This window comes from Panulirus ornatus, chromosome 43 (assembly GCF_036320965.1).
Source record: "Panulirus ornatus isolate Po-2019 chromosome 43, ASM3632096v1, whole genome shotgun sequence".
Lineage (NCBI taxonomy): Eukaryota > Metazoa > Arthropoda > Malacostraca > Decapoda > Palinuridae > Panulirus > Panulirus ornatus.
In genome coordinates, this window is record NC_092266.1 from 17,400,334 (window position 1) to 17,422,403 (window position 22,070).

At 38.1% G+C, this 22,070-nt stretch overlaps 1 protein-coding gene across 48 annotated transcripts in view; it reads left to right on the forward strand.

Moving 5' to 3' along the window:
* The window catches only part of slo (calcium-activated potassium channel slo), a 1,069,848-nt gene that overhangs the window by 585,610 nt on the left and 462,168 nt on the right, over window positions 1-22,070 (forward strand). For all 48 annotated transcript variants that reach the window (XM_071687050.1, XM_071687052.1, XM_071687045.1 and 45 more), the window contains exons 10-11: window positions 2,186-2,338; window positions 16,794-16,949. In XM_071687050.1, the coding sequence (XP_071543151.1) occupies window positions 2,186-2,338; window positions 16,794-16,949 (309 nt within the window). The remainder of the gene's footprint in view (window positions 1-2,185; window positions 2,339-16,793; window positions 16,950-22,070) is intronic.

Consider the following 22,070-nt stretch of genomic DNA (forward strand, 5'->3'; position numbering starts at 1 on the left):
TATACTGTATACATTAACTTTCTTTGGCACATATTATGAACATAATTATTTGTGAATATTTTTGTTGAAGGTACAGACATAGCTTGAAGTAGTGTTTTGTGGCTACATATGTTAGTGCCACATCAGATTCATGCATTAAGCAGTGAATATGTCATGTGATATACTTTATAGTTTTTGGAGAATAATGAGGAATTGGAAATAATGCAATACAAAACAAGATGCTGCCAAGACAGTCAGTAGACATTGTGTTGCCAAGATACAGAAATATTCTTTTGTCTTGTTTTTTCTCTAGCATCTTTTAAGATACCATTTTCTCTTTCCATGAATTAGTTTTTGATATTATCATTGGTATGTTTGTTTTACATTTAGATCTTTTATCAATTTAACGGGAGTCCCCAACTTACAAATGGGTTACATTCATGGACCTTGATTACAAATTGAATTGTTCACAAGTAGTAAAATATGAATTTATTTGATAATCTGCTTAGATTTAATGTAGATACCTATACCTCCCTTTAGTAATGTAATAGATATTGTATTTTGAAAGAGACTTAGTTAATACAAGATTATATTAAGCATTATTTGATGGAAAAAATGCACATTTAAGTAGTTCTACAGTATAAGTGATTGTTTGTATGAAGAGCTAAGAAATGAATAGCATTTTAGAGGTGCTCATTCATAAGTATGGTTGTTCATAGCTTAGATGTTTGTAAGTTGGTGACTTCCAGTATATGAGTGTACATTGAAGAGAGATCATTTTCTTGCAATATGTTGATTTGTGTGTGTACCTTATTGCAGTTACTTCATAATGAATATCACATTGTCTTTTCATTGATCTGATTTCTATTCTTTTGGATGGTGTTAGAAACAGACACATTTATCATTACTGTCCAAAACATTATTACTGAAATTTATAATTTTTTTCAGATATTCCATAATCATTCATACTTATTACTATAACAGCAGCTTCATCAGTAGATCCCTCTTTAACCCTTAAACTCTAGAGGATTTGCAGAAAGTTGCTCATCAGGTGGACAGAAAACAAGGTTTTCAAATATTCTTTTTCCCATTATAAAATGAAAAACAGTTAAAAGTAAATGAGTTGATATACTTTATGTGGCCATGGTATGGCTCTTAAGATAATTTGGAGGTTTCCCCACAGGGGTAGTGGTGAGTTTGCAAGTGAGGGTAAGACGGGTGATAATCATGACTCGAGTTCATTTGATAGTACATCTCTGTTTATGGCTGTCATTTCCATATGTATTTATACAGATTTATATACATTTGAACATATTTATGTATGAGGTGGCAGGGAGGGGGAGGTAATTGGATGAGCATTTTTGACGTAAATTCACTAGATGACACTTATCAGTGAATATGGTCACTGTATACAAATACATTTAAACATATCTATATATATCTTCAAATGTAGTTATATTTCAGAACTGCATCCATAATGTGGTAGTCTCTGAAATAAGCTATCTGTAATGACCAGAGACACTTAGAAACCATATGCATGTCAGAATATTGGCAGGGTATTTAAACAAAGCCCTTGAACATAATTGCTGATATGATGATTCCTGGAGCCTGCTGCATAAGTCTTCATATGATGACTCCTAGAGTTTAAGGATTAAAACAAGAGATAGCATACTGTATGAATTTGATGAGTTTGTATTTCTTTGGGAAAACATTGGCAGTTTTAAACAATAATACTACATAAATTGGATGAATTCATACTTTTCATCTCTCAAAAACTTTTGACAGCTTTAGACAATAAAGAAGGGTTCTCAGTACTTTTGAATTCTCCTGGTTATTTTGTAACTAAATTACCTCTGCACATCTTTGTGTTTTCAAGCATAGTTAAAATTGACAGTGTGCATTCCAGTTGAATTGGTTTTACAGTCTGGGTTTTGGAAGAACTGATAGATAGAAATTATGGTATATAATGAATGTTTTCCTTATTTTGAATGCATACAAAAGTGCCCAGAACTGTTGATACCAATTATTTTCGTAGTGAATTTTTGTGGGACATGATATATGTGTATATATATATATATATATATATATATATATATATATATATATCTAGTCACTATTTTCTGTTCTTGGCAGTACAGTTGATAGTGAGTCTTTGGCAAGTAAATATCTCCAAACATGTGTTGACTGAATATGGTGCATGTGGCAGGTACATGAAGCTGATGCGTGCCTTGTGCTGGCCAATAAGTATTGTCAGGACCCAGATGCTGAGGATGCTGCGAATATTATGCGTGTTATATCCATCAAGAATTACTCTGATGATATTAGAGTCATCATCCAACTTATGCAGTATCACAATAAGGTTAGTTATAGATTTATTGCGATGTCATTGAATCCAGTTCATGCAATATCATAATCAAATCATAGGTTCATTGTAGTTCCAGCATACTTGTGTAGAGTTATGCTTCATATAGTTGAGATTTAATCAAGCATTTGCTAGAATTATAAAGGCAGATAAGGAAAATGCTTTGTCTCATTGAAAGCAACACATCACAACCATAAATCATCCTGTATTTCTGATTGTTCAGAAAAGGAAAAGCATACTCATTTTTTTCCACAGTGATTATCCAAGCCCATATAGCACCTGTTTCTTCTCTTATAGATCTTCTAATCATTCTTTTATATTTAAAACTAGCCATCTACCCTTTTTCTTAAATCTTTTCACTGTGTTGCTAAGGAAAATCTTGATATAGTAAGTTTCAATTAGCCTTAATAACAGGGTTTTCCCAGCCGTTTTCTAGAAACAGTTTGAAAGTTGTGCTCAGATTACCAACCCTCCTACATCCAGAAAATGGCACTAGGGTCCCTTAAGGTGTTGCCTTTTTGTGATGGCTGGCTGAAACTTCACACATAAACTGTACCTCAGTCAGCTGTAGGCACAACCATCCTAGCAGTTCATTTATCTTTCTTTTCTCTTTTTACTTTGTTTTCACTGTTATTTGGGTAATTTATAGGCATAATAAGTCAAGTTGTGCTGTATAAGTGTGTTTCATATGTTATAATGCATGACAAATGATAATATACAAAGTTTGTGAAGAATGTTTATCAGTTAGCAACACCTGGAAGCTTTGCTTCTTTAAATTTTAGATCTGGTGCTTCGATGATTTTGTGCCTTATACAATTTTTTTTTTCATGTATAATGATGACAGTGTTTTTGATGGTAGCTCATAAGATAGCAGTGCAGTGCTATTTAGAATTCCTTTATATCTGGCAATTTAATTTTTAGGCTATTTTCAGGTCCTCCCTCATTAGGAGTGCAATGAGCACGAAATATGTTGTACTTGAGGAAGTTTATACCACCTTGCGGGAAGCACTCATAAATACATGGTTTTATTTTCTTCTTCCTTCCTGCAGTTGTCATATGTTGTTTTTAAGAAATAGTGATGCCACATATGGAAACTTCATGTTTTTGCCTTGTTCAGAAAGTAGTTTTCATATTTTGCTGAAAAATTGATACTTTTTGATAATACAGCTGGAAATTCACTTTGTGACCAAAGGGTAGATAGCTCACCACTTGCACAATGTTAGGACTGTTTGGGATGCTTTGTTTAGTTGCACTCATCATAAATCTGGAAACCCACCACTTAGAATTCCTGAGTGTGAACGAATGTGGCCTTTTTTGTCTGTTTTCCTGGCACTACCTTTCTGAAGCAGGGGGTAGTGATGCTATTTCCTGTGGGACGGGATAGCAACCGAAATGGATGAAGACAAGCAAGTGTGAATATGTACATGTGTATATATGTATATGTGTGTGTATGTGTATGTAGATGTATGTATATGTTGATATGTGTATGGGCATTTATGTATATATATGTGTATAGGAGTGGTTGGGCCATTCTTTGTTTCCTGGCGCTACCTCGATAACGCAGGAAACAGCGATTAAGTATGATAAATAAGTAAATGGCCCATCCACTCATATAAACACACACACACACACACACACACACACACACACACACACACACACACACACACACACACAGACATATATATATGGTGGTGTGCAAAGTGAGAGGGTTAGGGAAAATGATTTGGTAAACACAGAAGAGGTAGTAAAAGCTTCGCAGAAGATGAAAGCCAGCAAGGCAGCGGGTTTGGATGGTATTGCAGTGGAATTTATTAAAAAAGGGGGTGACTGTATTGTTGACTGGTTGGTAAGGTTATTTAATGTATGTATAATCCATGGTGAGGTGCCTGAGGATTGGCAGAATGCTTGCATAGTGCCATTGTACAAAGGCAAAGGGGACAAAGGTGAGTGCTCAAATTACAGAGGTATAAGTTTGTTGAGTATTCCTGGTAAATTATATGGGAGGGTATTGATTGAGAGGGTGAAGGCATGTACAGAGCATCAGATTGGGGAAGAGCAGTATGGCTTCAGAAGTGGTAGAGGATGTGTGGATCAGGTGTTTGCTTTGAAGAATGTTTGTGAGAAATACTTAGAAAAGCAAATGGATTTGTATGTAGTATTTATGGATTTGGAGAAGGCATATGAGAGAGTTGATAGAGATGCTCTGTAGAAGGTATTAAGAATATATATGGTGTGGGAGAGAAGTTGTTAGAAGCAGTGAAAAGTTTTTATCGATGATGTAAGGCATGTGTACGTGTAGGAAGAGAGGAAAGTGATTGGTTCTCAGTGAATGTAGGTTTGCAGCAGGGGTGTGTGATGTCTCCATGGTTATTTAATTTGTTTATGGATGGGGTTGTTAGGGAGGTGAATGCAAGAGTTTTGGAAAGAGGGGCAAGTATACAGTCTGTTGTGGATGAGAGCTTGGGAAGTGTCAGTTGTTATTTGCTGATGATACAGTGCTGGTGGCTGATTCATGTGAGAAACTGCAGAAGCTGGTGATTGAGTTTGGTAGAGTGTGTGAAAGAAGAAAGTTGAGAGTAAATGTGAATAAGAGCAAGGTTATTAGGTACAGTAGGGTTGAGGGTCAAGTCAATTGGGAGGTAAGTTTGAATGGAGAAAAACTGGAGGAAGTGAAGTGTTTTAGATATCTGGGAGAGGATTTGGCAGTGGATGGAACCATGGAAATGGAAGTGAATCATAGGGTGGGGGAGGGGGCGAAAATTCTGGGAGCGTTGAAGAATGTGTGGAAGTCGAGAAAATTACCTCGGAAAGCAAAAATAGGTATGTTTGAAGGAATAGTGGTTCCAAGAATGTTGTATGGTTGCGAGGCGTGGGCTATGGATAGAGTTGTGCGCAGGAGGGTGGATGTGCTGGAAATGAGATGTTTGAGGACAATATGTGGTGTGAGGTGGTTTGATCGAGTAAGAAATGTAAGGGTAAGAGAGATGTGTGGTAATAAAAAGAGTGTGGTCGAGAGAGCAGAAGAGGGTGTTTTGAAATGGTTTGCTCACATGGAGAGAATGAGTGAGGAGAGGTTGACAAAGAGGATATATGTGTCAGAGGTGGAGGGAACGAGGAGAAGTGGGAGACCAAATTGGAGGTGGAAGGATGAGTGAAAAAGATTTTGAGTGATCAGGGCCGAACATGCAGGAGAATGAAAGGCGCGCAAGGAATAGAGTGAATTAGAACCATGTGGTATACCGGGGTCGCTGTATGTCAATGGATTGAACCAGGGCATGTGAAGCGTCTGGGGTAAACCATGGAAAGTTGTGTGGGGCCTGATGTGGAAAGGGAGCTGTGGTTTCGGTGCATTATTACATGACAGCTAGAGACTGAGTGTGAACGAATGTGGCCTTTATTGTATTTTACTAGCACTACCTCGCACACTTGAGGGGGGAGGGGGTTGTTATTTCATGTATGGTGGGGTGGCGATGGGAATTGATAAGGGCAGACAGTATGAATTATGTACATGTGTATATATGTATATATCTGTGTGTGTGTATATATGTATACGTTGAGAGGTATAGGTATGTATATTTGCGTGTGTGGATGTGTATGTATATACATGTGTATGTAGGTGGGTTGGGCCATTCTTTCGTCTGTTTCCATGCGCTACCTCGCTAATGCGGGAGACAGCGACAAAGCAAAATAAATAATTAATATATACACATATCTTGTTTCATTTCTTTCATATCATTCGCCATTTCCCGCGTTAGCAAGGTAGCGTTAAGAACAAAGGACTGGGCCTTTGAGGGAATATCCTCACCTGGCCCCCTACTCTGTTCCTTCTTTTGGGAAAAAAAAAGAGCGGGGAGGATTTCCAGCCCCCCACTCCCTCCCCTTTTAGTCGCCTTCTATGACACGCAGGGAATACGTGGGAAGTACTCTTTCTCCCCAATCCCTAGGGATAATATATATATATATATATATATATATATATATATATATATATATATATATATATATATATATATATATATATATATATATATGTTATCCCTGGGGATAGGGGAGAAAGAATACTTCCCACGTATTCCCTGCGTGTCGTAGAAAGCGACTAAAAGGGGAGGGAGCGGGGGTCTGGAAATCCTCCCCTCTCTTTTTTTTTTTTTTTTTTTTTTCTTAATTTTCCAAAAGAAGGAACAGAGAATTGGGCCAGGTGAGGGTATTCCCTCAAAGGCCTAGTCCTCTGTTCTTAACGCTACCTCGCTAATGCGGGAAATGGCGAATAGTTTGAAAGAAAAAGATATATATATATATATATATATATATATATATATATATATATATATATATATATATATATATATATATATATACTCAAGGGTAAAGGGGAAGAGTGGTTTGGAAATGTCTGGGGAGTGAAGTCAGGGGTTAGTGAGAGGACAAGAGCAAGGGAAGGAGTAGCAATACTCCTGAAACAGGAGTTGTGGGAGTATGTCATAGAATGTAAGAAAGTAAATTCTCGATTAATATGGGTAAAATTGAAAGTTGATGGAGAGAGGTGGGTGATTATTGGTGCATATGCACCTGGGCATGAGAAGAAAGATCATGAGAGGCAAGTGTTTTGGGAGCAGCTAAATGAGTGTGTTAGCGGTTTTGATGCACGAGACCGGGTTATAGTGATGGGTGATTTGAATGCAAAGGTGAGTAATGTGGCAGTTGAGGGAATAATTGGTATGCATGGGGTGTTCAGTGTTGTAAATGGAAATGGTGAAGAGCTTGTAGATTTATGTGCTGAAAAAGGACTGATGATTGGGAATACCTGGTTTAAAAAGCGAGATATACATAAGTATACTTATGTAAGTAGGAGAGATGGCCAGAGAGCGTTATTGGATTACGTGTTAATGGACAGGCGTGCGAAAGAGAGACTTTTGGATGTCAATGTGCTGAGAGGTGCAACTGGAGGGATGTCTGATCATTATCTTGTGGAGGCTAAGGTGAAGATTAGTATGGGTTTTCAGAAAAGAAGAGTGAATGTTGGGGTGAAGAAGGTGGTGAGAGTAAGTGAGCTTGGGAAGGAGACCTGTGTGAAGAAGTATCAGGAGAGACTGTGTACAGAATGGAAAAAGGTGAGAACAATGGAAGTAAGGGGAGTGGGGGAGGAATGGGATGTATTTAGGGAATCAGTGATGGATTGCGCAAAAGATGCTTGTGGCATGAGAAGAGTGGGAGGTGGGCTGTTTAGAAAGGGTAGTGAGTGGTGGGATGATTCAATCCACTGAGAGCACGTCAACCCCGGTATACCACATCGATCCAATTCACTCTATTCTTGCCCTCCTTTCACCCTCCTGCATGTTCAGGCCCCGATCACACAAAATCTTTATCACTCCATCTTTCCACCTCCAATTTGGTCTCCCACTTCTCCTCGTTCCCTCCACCTCCGACACATATATCCTCTTGGTCAATCTTTCCTCACTCATTCTCTCCATGTGCCCAAACCATTTCAAAACACCCTCTTCTGCTCTCTCAACCACGCTCTTTTTATTTCCACACATCTCTCTTACCCTTACGTTACTTACTCGATCAAACCACCTCACACCACACATTGTCCTCAAACATCTCATTTCCAGCACATCCATCACCTGCGCACAACTCTATCCATAGCCCATGCCTCGCAACCATACAACATTGTTGGAACCACTATTCCTTCAAACATACCCATTTTTGCTTTCCAAGATAATGTTCTCGACTTCCACACATTCTTCAAGGCTTCCAGAATTTTCGCCCCCTCCCCCACCCTATGATTCACTTCCGCCTCCATGGTTCCATCCGCTGCCAGATCCACTCCCAGATATCTAAAACACTTTACTTCCTCCAGTTTTCCTCCATTCAAACTTACCTCCCAATTGACTTGACCCTCAACCCTACTGTACCTAATAACCTTGCTCTTATTTACATTTACTCTTAACTTTCTGGGATTGACAGAATGCATGCATAATGCCATTGCACAAAGGCAAAGGGGATAAAGGTGAGTGTTCAAATTACAGAGGTATAAGTTTGTTGAGTATTTCTGGGAAATTATATGTGAGGGTATTGATTGAGAGAGTGAAGGCATGTACGGAGCATCAAATTGGGGAAGAGCAGTGTGGTTTTAGAAGTGGTAGAGGATGTTTGGATCAGGTGTTTGCTTTGAAGAATGTATGCGAGAAATACTTAGAAAAACAGATGGATTTATATGTAGCATTTATGGATCTGGAGAAGACATATGATAGAGTTGATAGAGATGCTTTGTGGAAGGTATTAAGAGTATATGGTGTGGGAGGTAAGTTGCTAGAAGCAGTGAAAAGTTTTTATCAAGGATGTAAGGCATTTGGACGAGTAGAGAGAGAGGAAAGTGATTGGTTCCCAGTGAATGTCGGTTTGCAGCAGGGGAGTTTGATGTCTCCATGGTTGTTTAATTTGTTTATGGATGGGGTTGTTAGGGAGGTGAATGCAAGAGTTTTGGAGAGAGGGGCAAGTATGCAGTCTATTGAGGATGAAAGGGCTTGGGAAGTGAGTCAGTTGTTGTTTGCTGATGATACACCGCTGGTGGCTGATTCATGTGAGAAACTGCAGAAGTTGGTTACTGAGTTTGGTAAAGTGTGTGAAAGAAGAAAGCTGAGAGTAAATGTGAATAAGATCAAGGTAATTAGGTTCAGTAGGGTTGAGAGACAAGTAAATTGGGAGGTAAATTTGAATGATGAAAACTGGAGGAAGTGAATTGTTTTAGTTATATGGGAGTGGATTTGGTAGCAGATGGAACCATGGAAGCAGAAATGAGTCATTTGGTGGGGGAGGGGGTGAAGGTTTTGGGAGCGTTGAAGAATGTGTGGAAGGTGAGAGCGTTATCTTGGAGAGCATAAATGGGTGTGTTTGAAGGAATAGTGGTTCCAACAATGTTATATAGTTGCGAGGCATGGGCTGTAGATAGAGTTGTGCGGAGGAGGGTGGGTGTGTTGGAAATGAAATGTTTGAGGATAATAAGTGGTGTGAGGTGGTTTGATCGAGTAAGTAATGAAGGGGTAAGAGAGATGTATAGTGATAAAAAGAGTGTGGTTGAGAGAGCAGAGGAGGGTGTATTGAAATGGTTTGGTCACATGGAGAGAATGAGTGAGGAAAGATTGACAAAGAGGATATATGTGTCAGAGGTGGAGGGAACGAGGAGAAGTAGGAAACCAACTTGGAGGTGGAAGGATGGAGTGAAAAAGATTTTGAGCAATCGGGGCCTGAACATACAGGAGAGTGAAAGGCGTGCAAGGAATAGAGTGAATTGGAATGATGTGGTATACCAGGGTCGACATGCTATCAATGGATTGAACCAGTGTATGTGAATCATCTGGGGTAAACCATGGAAAGTTTTGTGGGGCCTGGATGTGGAAAGGGAGCTGTGGTTTCAGTGCATTACACATGACAGCTAGAGACTGAGTGTTGAACGAATGTGGCCTCTTAGTCTCATCTTTATCTGTTTTGCCTTTATACAAAGGCACTATGCATGCATTCTGCCAATCCTCAGGCACTTCACCCTGAACCATACATACATTGAATATCCTTACCAAGCAGTCAACAACACAGTCACCCCTTTTTTTATAATAAATTTCACTGCAGTACCATTCAAATCTGCTGCCTTGCCAGCTTTCATCTACCACATACATATATATATACATGTACATATTCATACTTGCTTCCCTTCATCCATTAGAGGTGCTACCCTGCCCTACAGAAAACAGCATTGCTACCCCCTGCTTCAGCAAGGTAGCGCCAGGAAAACAGACAAAAAAGACCACATTTGTTCACACTCAATCTCTAGCTATCGTATGTAATGCACCAAAACCACAGCCCCGTATCTAAATCTTGGCCCCAAAGACCTTTCCATGGTTTACCCCAGACGTTTCACATGCCCTGGTTCAGTCCATTTACAGCACGTTGACCCCAGTCTACCACATCGTTCCAAGTCACTCTTCTCCTTGCATGCCTCTCACCCTCACATATGTCCAGGTCCGAATCACTCAGAATCTTTTTTACTCCATCCTCATACCTCCAATTTGGTCTCCTGGTTTTCCTTGTTCCCTCCACCTCCGACACATATATATCCTCTTTGTCAATCTTTCCTCACTCATTCTCTCCATATTGAAGGAGAGAGCGTTATCTCAGAGAGCAAAAATGGGATTGTTTGAAGGAATAGTAGTTCCAACAATGTTACATGGTTACAAGACATGGGCTATAGATAGGGTTGTACGGAGGAGGGTTGATGTGTTGGAAATGAAATGTTTGAGGACAGTATGTGGTGTGAGGTGGTTTGATGGAGTAAGAAATAAAACTTTAAGAGAGGTGTGTGGAAATGAAAAGAACAATAACGATAATGATAAATATATATATGTAGGTGGTATAGTTGTCCCAGTGGTGGTATATGGATTCAAGGTTTGGGCCCAAAATATAAAATTTATAGGAGACAACAGATGTATTGGAAATGAGCTGCTTGAGTACCAGTGAGGTAAGAGGAGGATTGATTGATTAAGGAGCAATAGAGTTAGAGAAAGGTGTGGCAGTAAGAAAAAATGTCTATGAGAGAGTTGAAGAGGGTTTGTTGGTATGAATTGGGCCTATTGAGAGGGTAAAAGAAATACTGGCTAAGTGGGAAGAGAGAGACCAAAGATAAGGTGGAAGGATGTAGTGAAAGATGCTTTTAATGATTGCTGTGTGAAAGCTTAAAAGTGTGTTAAGCATGCTTAGGAAACATTGAGTCAGAGCAATGTGTTATGCAGGGGTGACCTTTTGTCCCCATACTGAACCACTGCATATGAAGTGGTCAATGGAAACAACAGAAAGGTCTTCATTGCTTGTTCTTTCCACTTGTGACACTTATACTCTCTTGAACAGTCTCTCCTTACTCTTCCTCAACATATGTGCAAACTATTTCAGCACATTCTCCAGCATTTTCTATCAAACTCTTCTTAATGCCATCATACACTTTCTTGATAATAATGTTATCCCCTCCCATGCACTGGCTTTGTTGTGACCATCTGGCACAGAAGAGCCACGTTATGTTATTTTCAGATAGATTTTTGAGCAACTGATTTATACTTTTCTTATGAAACCAACAATATTCTATGTAAAATTGGTTGTTCTTTCAAATAAAACCAGAAAAATAAGGAAAAACCTTGATGTAAATTTGTGTATTATAGTTTTCAGTACAATTAACTCATATTTTCACCAGCATGAAAAGTGAGTAAGCACACATTGGTGACTTCGGAAATTAGATGTGAATAATACTAAGAAGGATAAACTGAACGATCGAATATCAAGAAATTTTTCCAAAATTTTTAATATTTTAGTTTTCACAATTACTTTACATTTTTTTTACTTTTTATTGCTCCATATGTTAGGTTAAGTGTCCAGATATGTTTTGGTGGTTTTAGAATGTTTCTAGCATGTGTGGCTGCACTGTAAGCAATTTTAGAAGAAAAATAAAACCCCCTTGTAATGTACTGTTTTACAACATACTGGAGTGTAACAAAATGTACAAGATAATCTTTATACCTTTATACTGATACAGGGAAACTATGTTTTATAACAATCTTACTTTTTTGTGTGATGTTAGATACTTGAAGGAGTTGCTTGTGGTGCCATGGGGTGGGCATTGGTGATAGTGTAGGGAGGAGTTGATAGTTCCACCTTTTGCAATTTCTGTGCACCACTTGGTGTTGGCTAGGGAGAAAAGGTAACAGGAAAGCCATGTTGCAGGTTGCTGCATGTTTGACCAGCATTCCATGCCTCTAGGCAGAGCAACCTGCAGAAACCTGCATATAGTTTCTACCATCAGATTTTGATTCACACTGTGCAAAGGCATTATCAAGCGTGTTATCATCTAAAATAATGAGCAGACACTGGTGATTTGCATCCATATGACAAAGCATTGTAATGGGGTTTAACACATGTGATATGTTCTGTTATAAGAGCTTAAATATCCAGAAATATAACAACACACATTTTTATAACTACTTCACAATACTATGCATCACTTTTACATAGGGATGAGATGTATATTGTATTGTCCACAGAGTGGCATTTATTGTGAGGCACAACAGTAGGTCACACACAAATGATGGTAGCTAGATTGAACTATTGAAATATCTTGAAATACACCAATAGACTGTTTGTAAATACTTACAAACAGTTTCACAGGTGAATATTACTGCATAGTGAAGGGCAGGAGTGTGTGAGAAGGACATGAGAAAAATTTTAAAGGGCCAGCACACAATACATTTGGGCATGGCTGCTGAGGGATAACTGATGCACTTATGTGCTGTATGTAGGATTGCCAGTTATCTCACCAGAGTTGAATTACCATGAGAGAGCAGGCTTCTGGAAATGATGCTCCAAAATTTACATGTCATTCAGAGTTACTCATCTTTATGTGTCTATTTTTCTTTTGAGTGTTGCGATACTCACATCAGGTAGAAATTGGACGACGTCAAAAATGAAAATGAGTGTTGTATCAGTGCATAGTCTCATCCATTTGGAACCTGATGTGACATTCATATCACTCAAAAAGAAAAATAAGAAGAAAAATTCAAAGTCATTAGTGAAATTTTAGATAGTCATTTCCTGAAGCTTAGTATCTCAAAGTAATCTAACTTTATTGAGATATATGGCAAACCTATGTAGCACCTGCCATTAGTGCATCAGTTACCTCCCTGCAGCCATGGTGGAAAGTGCTGTGTGCTAGCACTTTAAAGCTTTTCTCTACTCCCCTCCATTATGTTATAACATTTGCCTGTAAAATTGTTTGTAAATTGTTTAAAATTGTGTATAAAGTGTTGTGTCTGGTGCAAATTGGATAAGACCAGAAAGTTGCATGAACATTGCCTCAGTGTCCCTCATCCATTTGGCACCTAACATGTTAATCATATCACATAAAAAAAATTGATTTTGAAGAATTCTAATCGGTGTGTGAAATTTTAGCTAGTCATTTCTCAAAGCTTGCTCTGTCAAGGTAATCTGACTTTATTGAGATATATGGCAGCCCTGTGTAGCACATGCCATTAGGGCATCATTTACCTCCCACCACCCACACTGGAAGGTGCTGCCTTTCACAAATCCCCGTCTTCCATTGTTCAGTAACATTCCCATGTAAAACTCTCTGCAAATTGTTTAAGGGCTTATGAAGTGTTCATTGATGTATTTTGAATTTCACTTTTTCAGACTTCAGTTGTCAGTGTTGTCATGCAGTAAATGCCCCTATGTTGTACAATAAATGTCTGATCCCTATGTAAAAGTAATGCCTTGTTATATTCCAAGATATTTGGGGTCATATAACATAGACACCATGGGTGTTCAACTCCAATACAATGCCTCACTCACACTCTTAATGCAACTTTGAGGATGATATTGATCTTGAATCTGATAGCAGTGATTATATGCTTAAGTCTGTTTTGTGGGCTTCTAGTCCCTCTGCCTGGAGGTTAGGGGATACAGAGAACAGACGATTAGCAACCTACCCTGTGATTTTCTCCCAACTTCCTATTCTCTACAACCAAGGCCAAGTGGTGTAAAGCAATTGTAAATGGTGCAACCATCTATTTCTTACACCATCACTGCAGCCTACTGCACCCTGTTCAACTCCCTCAAGCATATAACATCACACCAGATTGTTTTAAAATATAGTTTTATTGCATTGGTATGATATTACAAAGATTACTGTATACCTTCAGTATGTGGTATATTAGTACACTAAATGGGGATGGATTATTCTTTGAATTCACTTACAGGCATACCACACATGCTAGAAGTATAAAACCACTGTAATACTTTAAACATTTAAACTAATTAATGAAATAAAAAAGATATAAAGATAAGAAGTAATTGCAAAAACTAAAAAACTAAAAAAAGCAGTTTTGGAAAAAATTCTTAAGATTCTGATTTTTCCATTTTGTTAGTATTACTCGTATCCAATTTCCAGATTCACAGTTGTAAAGCTCAAAACATCTTTTTAAACTGTAACTCTTATGCTTCTGTGATTTTTTATAGAGAAAGCATGAATTGATTGTATTGAAAACTAAAACACACAACTTTACATCATCAAAAATATTTCCTTTTTTCTGATTTTATGTGAAAGAGTAACCAATATTACATAAAATGAAGTTGGTTTCATGCAAATGAATTAATCTGTTGCATAAAAATATATCCATGCCAGAAGGTTACAACCAACCTCATGCATAGGAGGTGATAGTATTATCATTAAGTTGGTGCAAATGAGTGTTAATACCACACATCTCTCTTACCCTCTCATTTCTTACTCAATCAGCCCTTATCATGCCGTATACTGTTCTCAGACATTTCAATTCCAATACATGCACTCTCATACTTTTTAATTTAAGAAGATTTTCTCTTATCCATACAGCACAGTCAGGACTACTATACCATCAAACAACTATCTTTGCCCCTTACAGACACTGACCTAACTTTCCACATACTCTTAATTGTACCCAGGACCTTTACCCCCCTCTTTCACCATATGATTCATTTCAGCTCATATCCACTCCATAACATTGAATTTCTTCCAGATTCACTCTATTCAAACTAACACTTAATCACCCAGTCTCTCTACCCTGTTCAACTTCATTACCTTACTTTTATTGACATTTAGTTTCAACTTTCGTCTTTCATACACTCTCCCAAACTTGGACACCAGCCTCTGCAGTTTCTCTTTTGAGTCTGCCATCAGAGCCAATTTCATTTGTAAACAGCAACTGACTCACCTGCAGATCTCCTTCACCCTGAAATGATTGCAGACCTGCTGCTCTCTCTAAAACCCTCACATTTACATCTCTCACCATCCATCCATAAATAGGCTTGACAGTCATTGTGATGTCGCTTAACTTTGACACAGACCTACCTACATGTGGAACCAATCACCCTCTTCATTTTTTGTTGAAAACTCTTCCCTGCTTCTGTTACCTTTCTTCCCATGCTGCATTTTTGTAGTACCTTCCACAGAGCATATATCTCAGCCTTATCATATGCTTTCTCCAGATCAAGTGGAAATGATGTGGATAGAAATAGAGTAAAGAAAGCAAGTGAGCTTGTAAAAGAAGCTTTTTTAAGGAGTTATAAGATGGGACTGGTGAAAATTGGCAACAGGAGATAGTAAAGAAATCTAGGGGAATCTGTGGGGAATAGAAGGTATTAATAGATGCAGCACTTACATGTGTGGGACAAGTTTGTAATTACTATTTGTGTTGTGTGGAAGAGAGTTTTCCACTAGAGTTGCTCCATCTTCGTAACCTTTTATTTATTTACCATGCCTTTATTCCTATGTATGTATGTGCACTCACACTCACGCACACAGGCATGCATGCACACACACACTAGCCTATGCCAGGTACCCATTCTGTTGACTAGCCCCTAGAGGAGGATGAAGAGCTGGTTGGACTGTGGACCAGCTGTTAGGACCAGGATTTAGACCTATGTGGGTTAGATTCCTGGCAGCCCATGCTTGCATGACATTCGGTAACTCTAACCACTACACCATGAAAGTCCGTATGGCATATGCAAGGTGCACTGTGTGGATGTGAGCAAGGGTATTGAATTGTAGGATGAGAAAGTTGAATTTCTAATGAAAGAGGAAATAGAAATGTATGGGTATTACCTGCATGGAAAGAGTACAAATAAATTAGAGATGTACAAGAGGAAGTAACAAGAGCTTCAAAGAAAAAGAGGGTAAATGAGAGCTGGGGTGATGGAGTATTTGGTTAACCTGAGAGAGATTAAGGAATTGTTTCATGAGGAAGTGAATAGTGTAAGGAGAGCAAAAGCATCATTGTGGGGAGCAGATGGGGTTGTGGTAACAGGCAAAAAGAGGTGAAAAGGGAATTTAATGTGTATATTGAAGGACTTTTAGATATGTTAGATGATAGGATGGCAGATGTGGTGTATTTGGGAGGTTGAGGTATACAGAGCAAGAGTCAGGCCTGTTGTTTGATATAAAGAGAAGTGGTGAAAGCCTTGTGTAAGATGAATTATGGCTGGAGTAGATGGGCTTATGGTTGAATTTCTCAAGAAAATGGATGACATTACTGTTGACTGGTTAGTCAGGATTTTAAATGTATAGATAGCTCAAGGTTTGGTCCTAGAGGAATGGTGGAATGCCTGCATAGTGCCATTTTGTAAAGGCAAGGGGGAAAAATGTGCAGAGGTACAAGATTGATGTGTATACCTTCTAAGTAGCATGGGAAAGCATTGGTTGTAGGGATGGTGGTATGCACAGAGCATCAGACTGGGAAGAAACAGTGTGGATTTAGTAGTGGTAGAAGACATGTGGACCAGATGTTTGCTTTGAAGAACCTGTGTGAGAAATACTTAGAGAAAGAAAGATTTGTATGCGAATAGTAATAATGATACTAATCATCATTGCTGATACTTTTTTCAGGCTTACTTGCTAAACATCCCATCCTGGGACTGGAAACGTGGTGATGATGTTATCTGCTTAGCAGAGCTCAAATTAGGATTTATTGCACAGTCATGCTTGGCTCCTGGCTTTTCTACAATGATGGCCAACCTCTTTGCCATGAGATCATACAAAACTGTAAGTGAATAAGGTTGCCTTTTAGTCATATTTCTTAGATCATGTTAAGTACTTGTGCTCACTATCATGTAAGTTAACTGAGTCACATTTAGAATACTTTTCAACATAGTGTACCTCAATTTTTATTGAAGTTGATATACAGATAGTCCCCGACTTATGATGGTTCAACTTACGACTTTTCAACTTTATGATGGTGCGATATCGATATGAATTCAGTTAGAAACATTTCAAATTTTGAATTTTGATTTTTAATTGGGCTGCACAGCAGCTTCCAGTTAGCGACATGATCATGAGTGTAAACAACCATGTTAATTGTAGTAAGTGTACTTTCAACTTATGATGGGTTTACCAGAACGTAACCCCATCATGAGTTGGGGACCAGCTATATAATGTAGAAGCTATTGTTGTGCTGATTATGAATGTAGGATAGGTGTTAGCTTTATATTACCGAAAGTTGACATTGTGTCTCTAGGAGTTGAGATAGATATTATCAAAATCAGTTTGCTTTTTAAGTAGACATAACACACTAATATCTGTGGCAAGATATTGTAAGGGATATCATAGGAAGCATCATGATTACTTATGGTAAAATAGCTCTGTGTTTTTACTAAATGATGTTTCAAAGATTTGTTGTTTTGTGTATGTTTATTCTCTTCACTAATAAATGAGGACCACTAAAAGAATATGATCTAATCTCTGGGTGGGATGTTATCATCCAGTGAAGCTAAGTGGGAATCATGAAAGGAATATATTATATCTGTAGGCTAGATGTCTTCTATGAAGCTTATCCATAAGATTGAAAGTGTTTATTTCCCATTGACTCTTTTGTGCACAGATTGAAAGTGTTTATTTCCCAGTGACACTTATGTGCACAGATTTTTCACCATTGTTCAAAATACTTATTCTGGCATGCATCTAATGCCATTTACATTCAATTCTGTGAAAATTCACTGAAAATCCATTTATGAGTCTGTAAGCATATTTTCTGGTTTGAAGTGTGTTCCAGCCTTTCATGGAAATGAATTGTTAAGTAATATTTTGTATTACCAAAATTCATGTAAGTGAAAATATGTTTATAGATATTTATGGTAGTGATAAACAAATTTGCTTTATAATGGTTGATTTGGGATAAGATTTTTAGTTGGGTATATATTGAATTATTGAGCAATCCTATTTCAACAAATATATACATGAAAAACAGAGTGTAAGACAAAAAAAATGCATCACAAAGGTTACTGGAATCATTTACATACTACCAGTAGTAATGACTTATTTATAAGTGCCTGTTCATACATTACGAGGAGAGAGTTTTACATTCATGGGGCCCTGTCTCTCCTACTTTATGTATCATCAAAAAGACTTTTAAACCTTTTGTAAGTTGGTGGTGTTCACAGTCTTATGCCTTACACCATTTCAGCCATGTACTACCCTTACACTAAACCAGAGTTTCTTTACAGCTTTCTTGACCATCCCCTTTCTCAGTTTTTGATCATGGCCTCTGGTAACTCTAGTATTGTACTTTAGGAAGAACTGTTGACTGTCAGCATCATCTAGTTGATTTAGAAACTTAAATGCTGTTACAGATATGTTAGGATAGAGCACGACTGGATAAAGTGACTATGATATAGCATGAGCACCTAAATTGCTCCCACCTTTTTGTTATAACATGAACCATCATGATACAACATGAGCCTAGCTGGCTGCATGGTGCTAATGCTGCCCATGCCACACTGACCACTGCATCAGTTTTGTGCTAGCATTCACTGAGTAAGGACATATCGTTTGCCACTCATATAAATCTGTACTTGTGCTGATGTTTACCAGTCACCACTATGCCTAAACATCCTGGAAGTACACATACAGATGAACCTGCCAAGGGAGTGAGGAAAACCTTTGATTTAGAGGAAAAGGTTAGACTAGTAGATGAACTTGAGGGTGTGTTTGGCACTTCAGCAGTTGCTAGCCATTATGCGGTTAAAGATAACAGTATCCACACCATCAAGCTGAAAAGTGAATCAATCAGCAAAGACTTTTTTGAGCCATCTTTGTCAATTGTGACATTGCATCTCAAGCATCTAGTACAACAGGACCTCAAAATGTGCTGAATCAACCAAAATTGGCCATAATGTTCCAAAAAACAGTGTATACCATCCAAGTTGCCTAAGGTTTTACAAATGAGTCGGTAGAACAGTGCTTGATATAGGTAAGAAAAATTTGCTGCCACTCAAAGAGAAAAACCATTATTTTGCTTTAGCACTCCCTGCATATTGGTTTCCCAAACATTGATACTCATTATGAATAACAAAATAATGATATAAAGAATTGTTTCTTTCTCATGAAATGAAAGAGCATCGCTTATACACTCACTTAAAGTCAGTCATTCATATAGATAAAGTTGTACGTCCTATCTCTTTCATGTATTTCTTTTGTCATTTATGGTGTGTTGTACCAATTGTATATACAGTATTAACCAAATTGCATCTATGGCATCAGAATGTTTTTAGAAAAACATTTTGTTTCACTTTTAAGCAGTTTAGGTTTCTTAGACTTTATCATTAATTATATCGTAAATGCTTATTCATGCATATTCCCTATGATTCAGGTTTCTTAGACTGTTTATCATTAATTATATTGTAAATGCAGATTCATGCATATTCCTTATGCAGTTATGAAAAATACATAAATGAAGTTTATCAATGAAGTTATCAACCATTGGGTCTTTATCACTCAACAATAGTCATGTTGATTATAAAGTTGAGTTTTTATTTCCCCCTTATTAATTCCTATATCACTTTTTTCTTGGTTGTTTTAGTGTTCTCTTATGTTGTTCTTTCATGAAAAAGAAACAATGTTTTTAACTTTATTAATTCACTGTTCAAAATGTTTCTCAGTGCTTGGGAGACTGATGTGGTGAGAGTTCCAAGGCAAATTTATTTTTTCTTTAGTTTCAAATTGTGTCTTCATTATATAAAACATTGATCTGCCCACTCATTTGAACAAAATTTAGCCAATTTGGCTGACATACATTGTGTTATTGGGGTACATTTGGCTGATCTTGGCATATTTCAGGGTTTTGACTCAACCCAAGCTACAGTTGTCTGCAGAGCCTGAGTAAGGTAATGAGATTGTTCAAGAATATGGGCAAATCTAGTAGCTGTCTTATTGTTTTGATTGTACTGTATTGTAGATGAAGTTTAATTGTTTAAATGATGATTAGTGCATTATTTGGTATTTATGTATTATACTTGATTGCTGTTTCCCACGTCAGTGAGGTAGTGCCAGGAAACAGACGAAGAATGGCCCATCCACTCATATACAGTTGAGGATATAATTGGTGTACATGTGGTGTTCAGTGCTGTAAACAGAAATGGTGAAGAGCTTGTGAATTTGTGTGCTGAAAAAGACTGGTGATTGGGAATACCTGGTTTGAAAAGAGAGAGATACATAGATGTCTGTATGTGAGTAGGAGAGATGGGTCAAATGGCATTATTGGATTATGTGTTAATTGATAGGCATGTAAAAGAGAGACTTTTAGAAGTAAATGTGCTGAGAGGGGCAGCTGGATGGATGTTTGATCACTGTCTTGTGGAGGTGGAGGTGAACATTTGTAGAGGTTTTCAAAAAAGAAAAGAGAGTGTTTGGAAGAAGAGAGTGGTGAGAGTATGTGAGCTTAGAAAGGAGACTTGTGTGAGGAAGTAACAGGAGAGATTGATTGTAGAATGGCAAAAAGTGAAAGCAAATGACATGAGGGAAGTGGATGAGGAATGTGATGTATTGAGGGAAGCAGTGATGGCTTGTGCAAAAGATGCATGAGAAAGGTCGGAGGTGGGCAGATTAGAAAGGGTACTGAGTGGTTTGATGAAGAAGTAAGGATGTTCATGAAAGAGAAAAGAGAGGCGTTTGGACAGTACTTGCAGGGAAGTAGTACAAATGACTGGGAGATGTATAAAAGAAAGCGGCAGGAGGTCAAGAGAAAGGTGCAAGAGGTGAAAAAGAGGGCAAATGAGAGTTGCGGTGAGAGAGTATCATTAAATTTTAGGGAGAATAAAAAGATGTTTTGGAAGGAGGTAAATAAAGTGCATAAGATAATAGAACAAATGGGAACATCGATGAAGGGGTTATGTGGGAAGGTAATAGCAATTAGTGATGAAGTGAGTATTTTGAAGGTTTGTCAAATGTGTTTGATGAATGAGTGGCAGATATAGGGTGTTTTGATCGAGGTGGTGTGCAGAGTGAGAGGGGTCAGGGTAAACAGAGAAGACATAGTGAAAGCTTTGCAGAAGATGAAAGCTGGCAAGGTGGCAGGTTTGGATATGCAATTTATTAAAAAAGGAGGTGACTGTGTTGTTGATTGGTTGGTAAGGATATTCACTGAATGTATGGATCATAGTGAGGTGCCTGAGGATTTGTGGAATGCATGCATAGTGCCATTGTACAAAAGCAAAGGGGATAAAGGTATGTGTTCAAACTACATAGGCATAAGTTTGTTGAGTATTCTTGGGAAATTATATGGGAGGGTATTGATTGAGAGGGTAAAGGCATGTACAGAGCATCAGATTGGGAAAGAGCAATGTGGTTTCAGAAGTGGTAGAGGATATGTGTATCAGGTGTTTGCTTTGAAGAATGTATGTGAGAAATACTTAGAAAAACATATGGATTTGTATGTAGCATTAATGGATCTGGAGAAGGCATATGATATGGTCAATAGAGATGCTTCATGGAAGGTTTTAAGAGTATATGGTTTGGGAGGTAAGTTGCTAGAAGCAGTGAAAAGTTTTACTTAGGCTGTAAGGCATGTGTGCGAGTAGGAAGAGAGGAAAGTGATTGGTTCCCAGCAAATGTTGATTTATGACAAGGATGGGGGTGGTTAGGGAGGTAATTGCAAGACTTTGGAGAGAGGGGCAAGTATGCAGTCCGTTGGGGGTGAGAGGGCTTGGAAAGTGAGTCAGTTGTTGTTCGCTGATGATAAAGCACTGGTGGCTGATTTGGGTGAGAAACTGCAGAGGTTGGTGACTGAGTTTGGAAAAGTGTGTGAAAGGAGAAAGTTGAGAGTAAATGGGAATAAGAGGAAGGTTATTAGGTTCAGCAGGATAAGGGACAAGTTGATTGGGATGTAAGTTT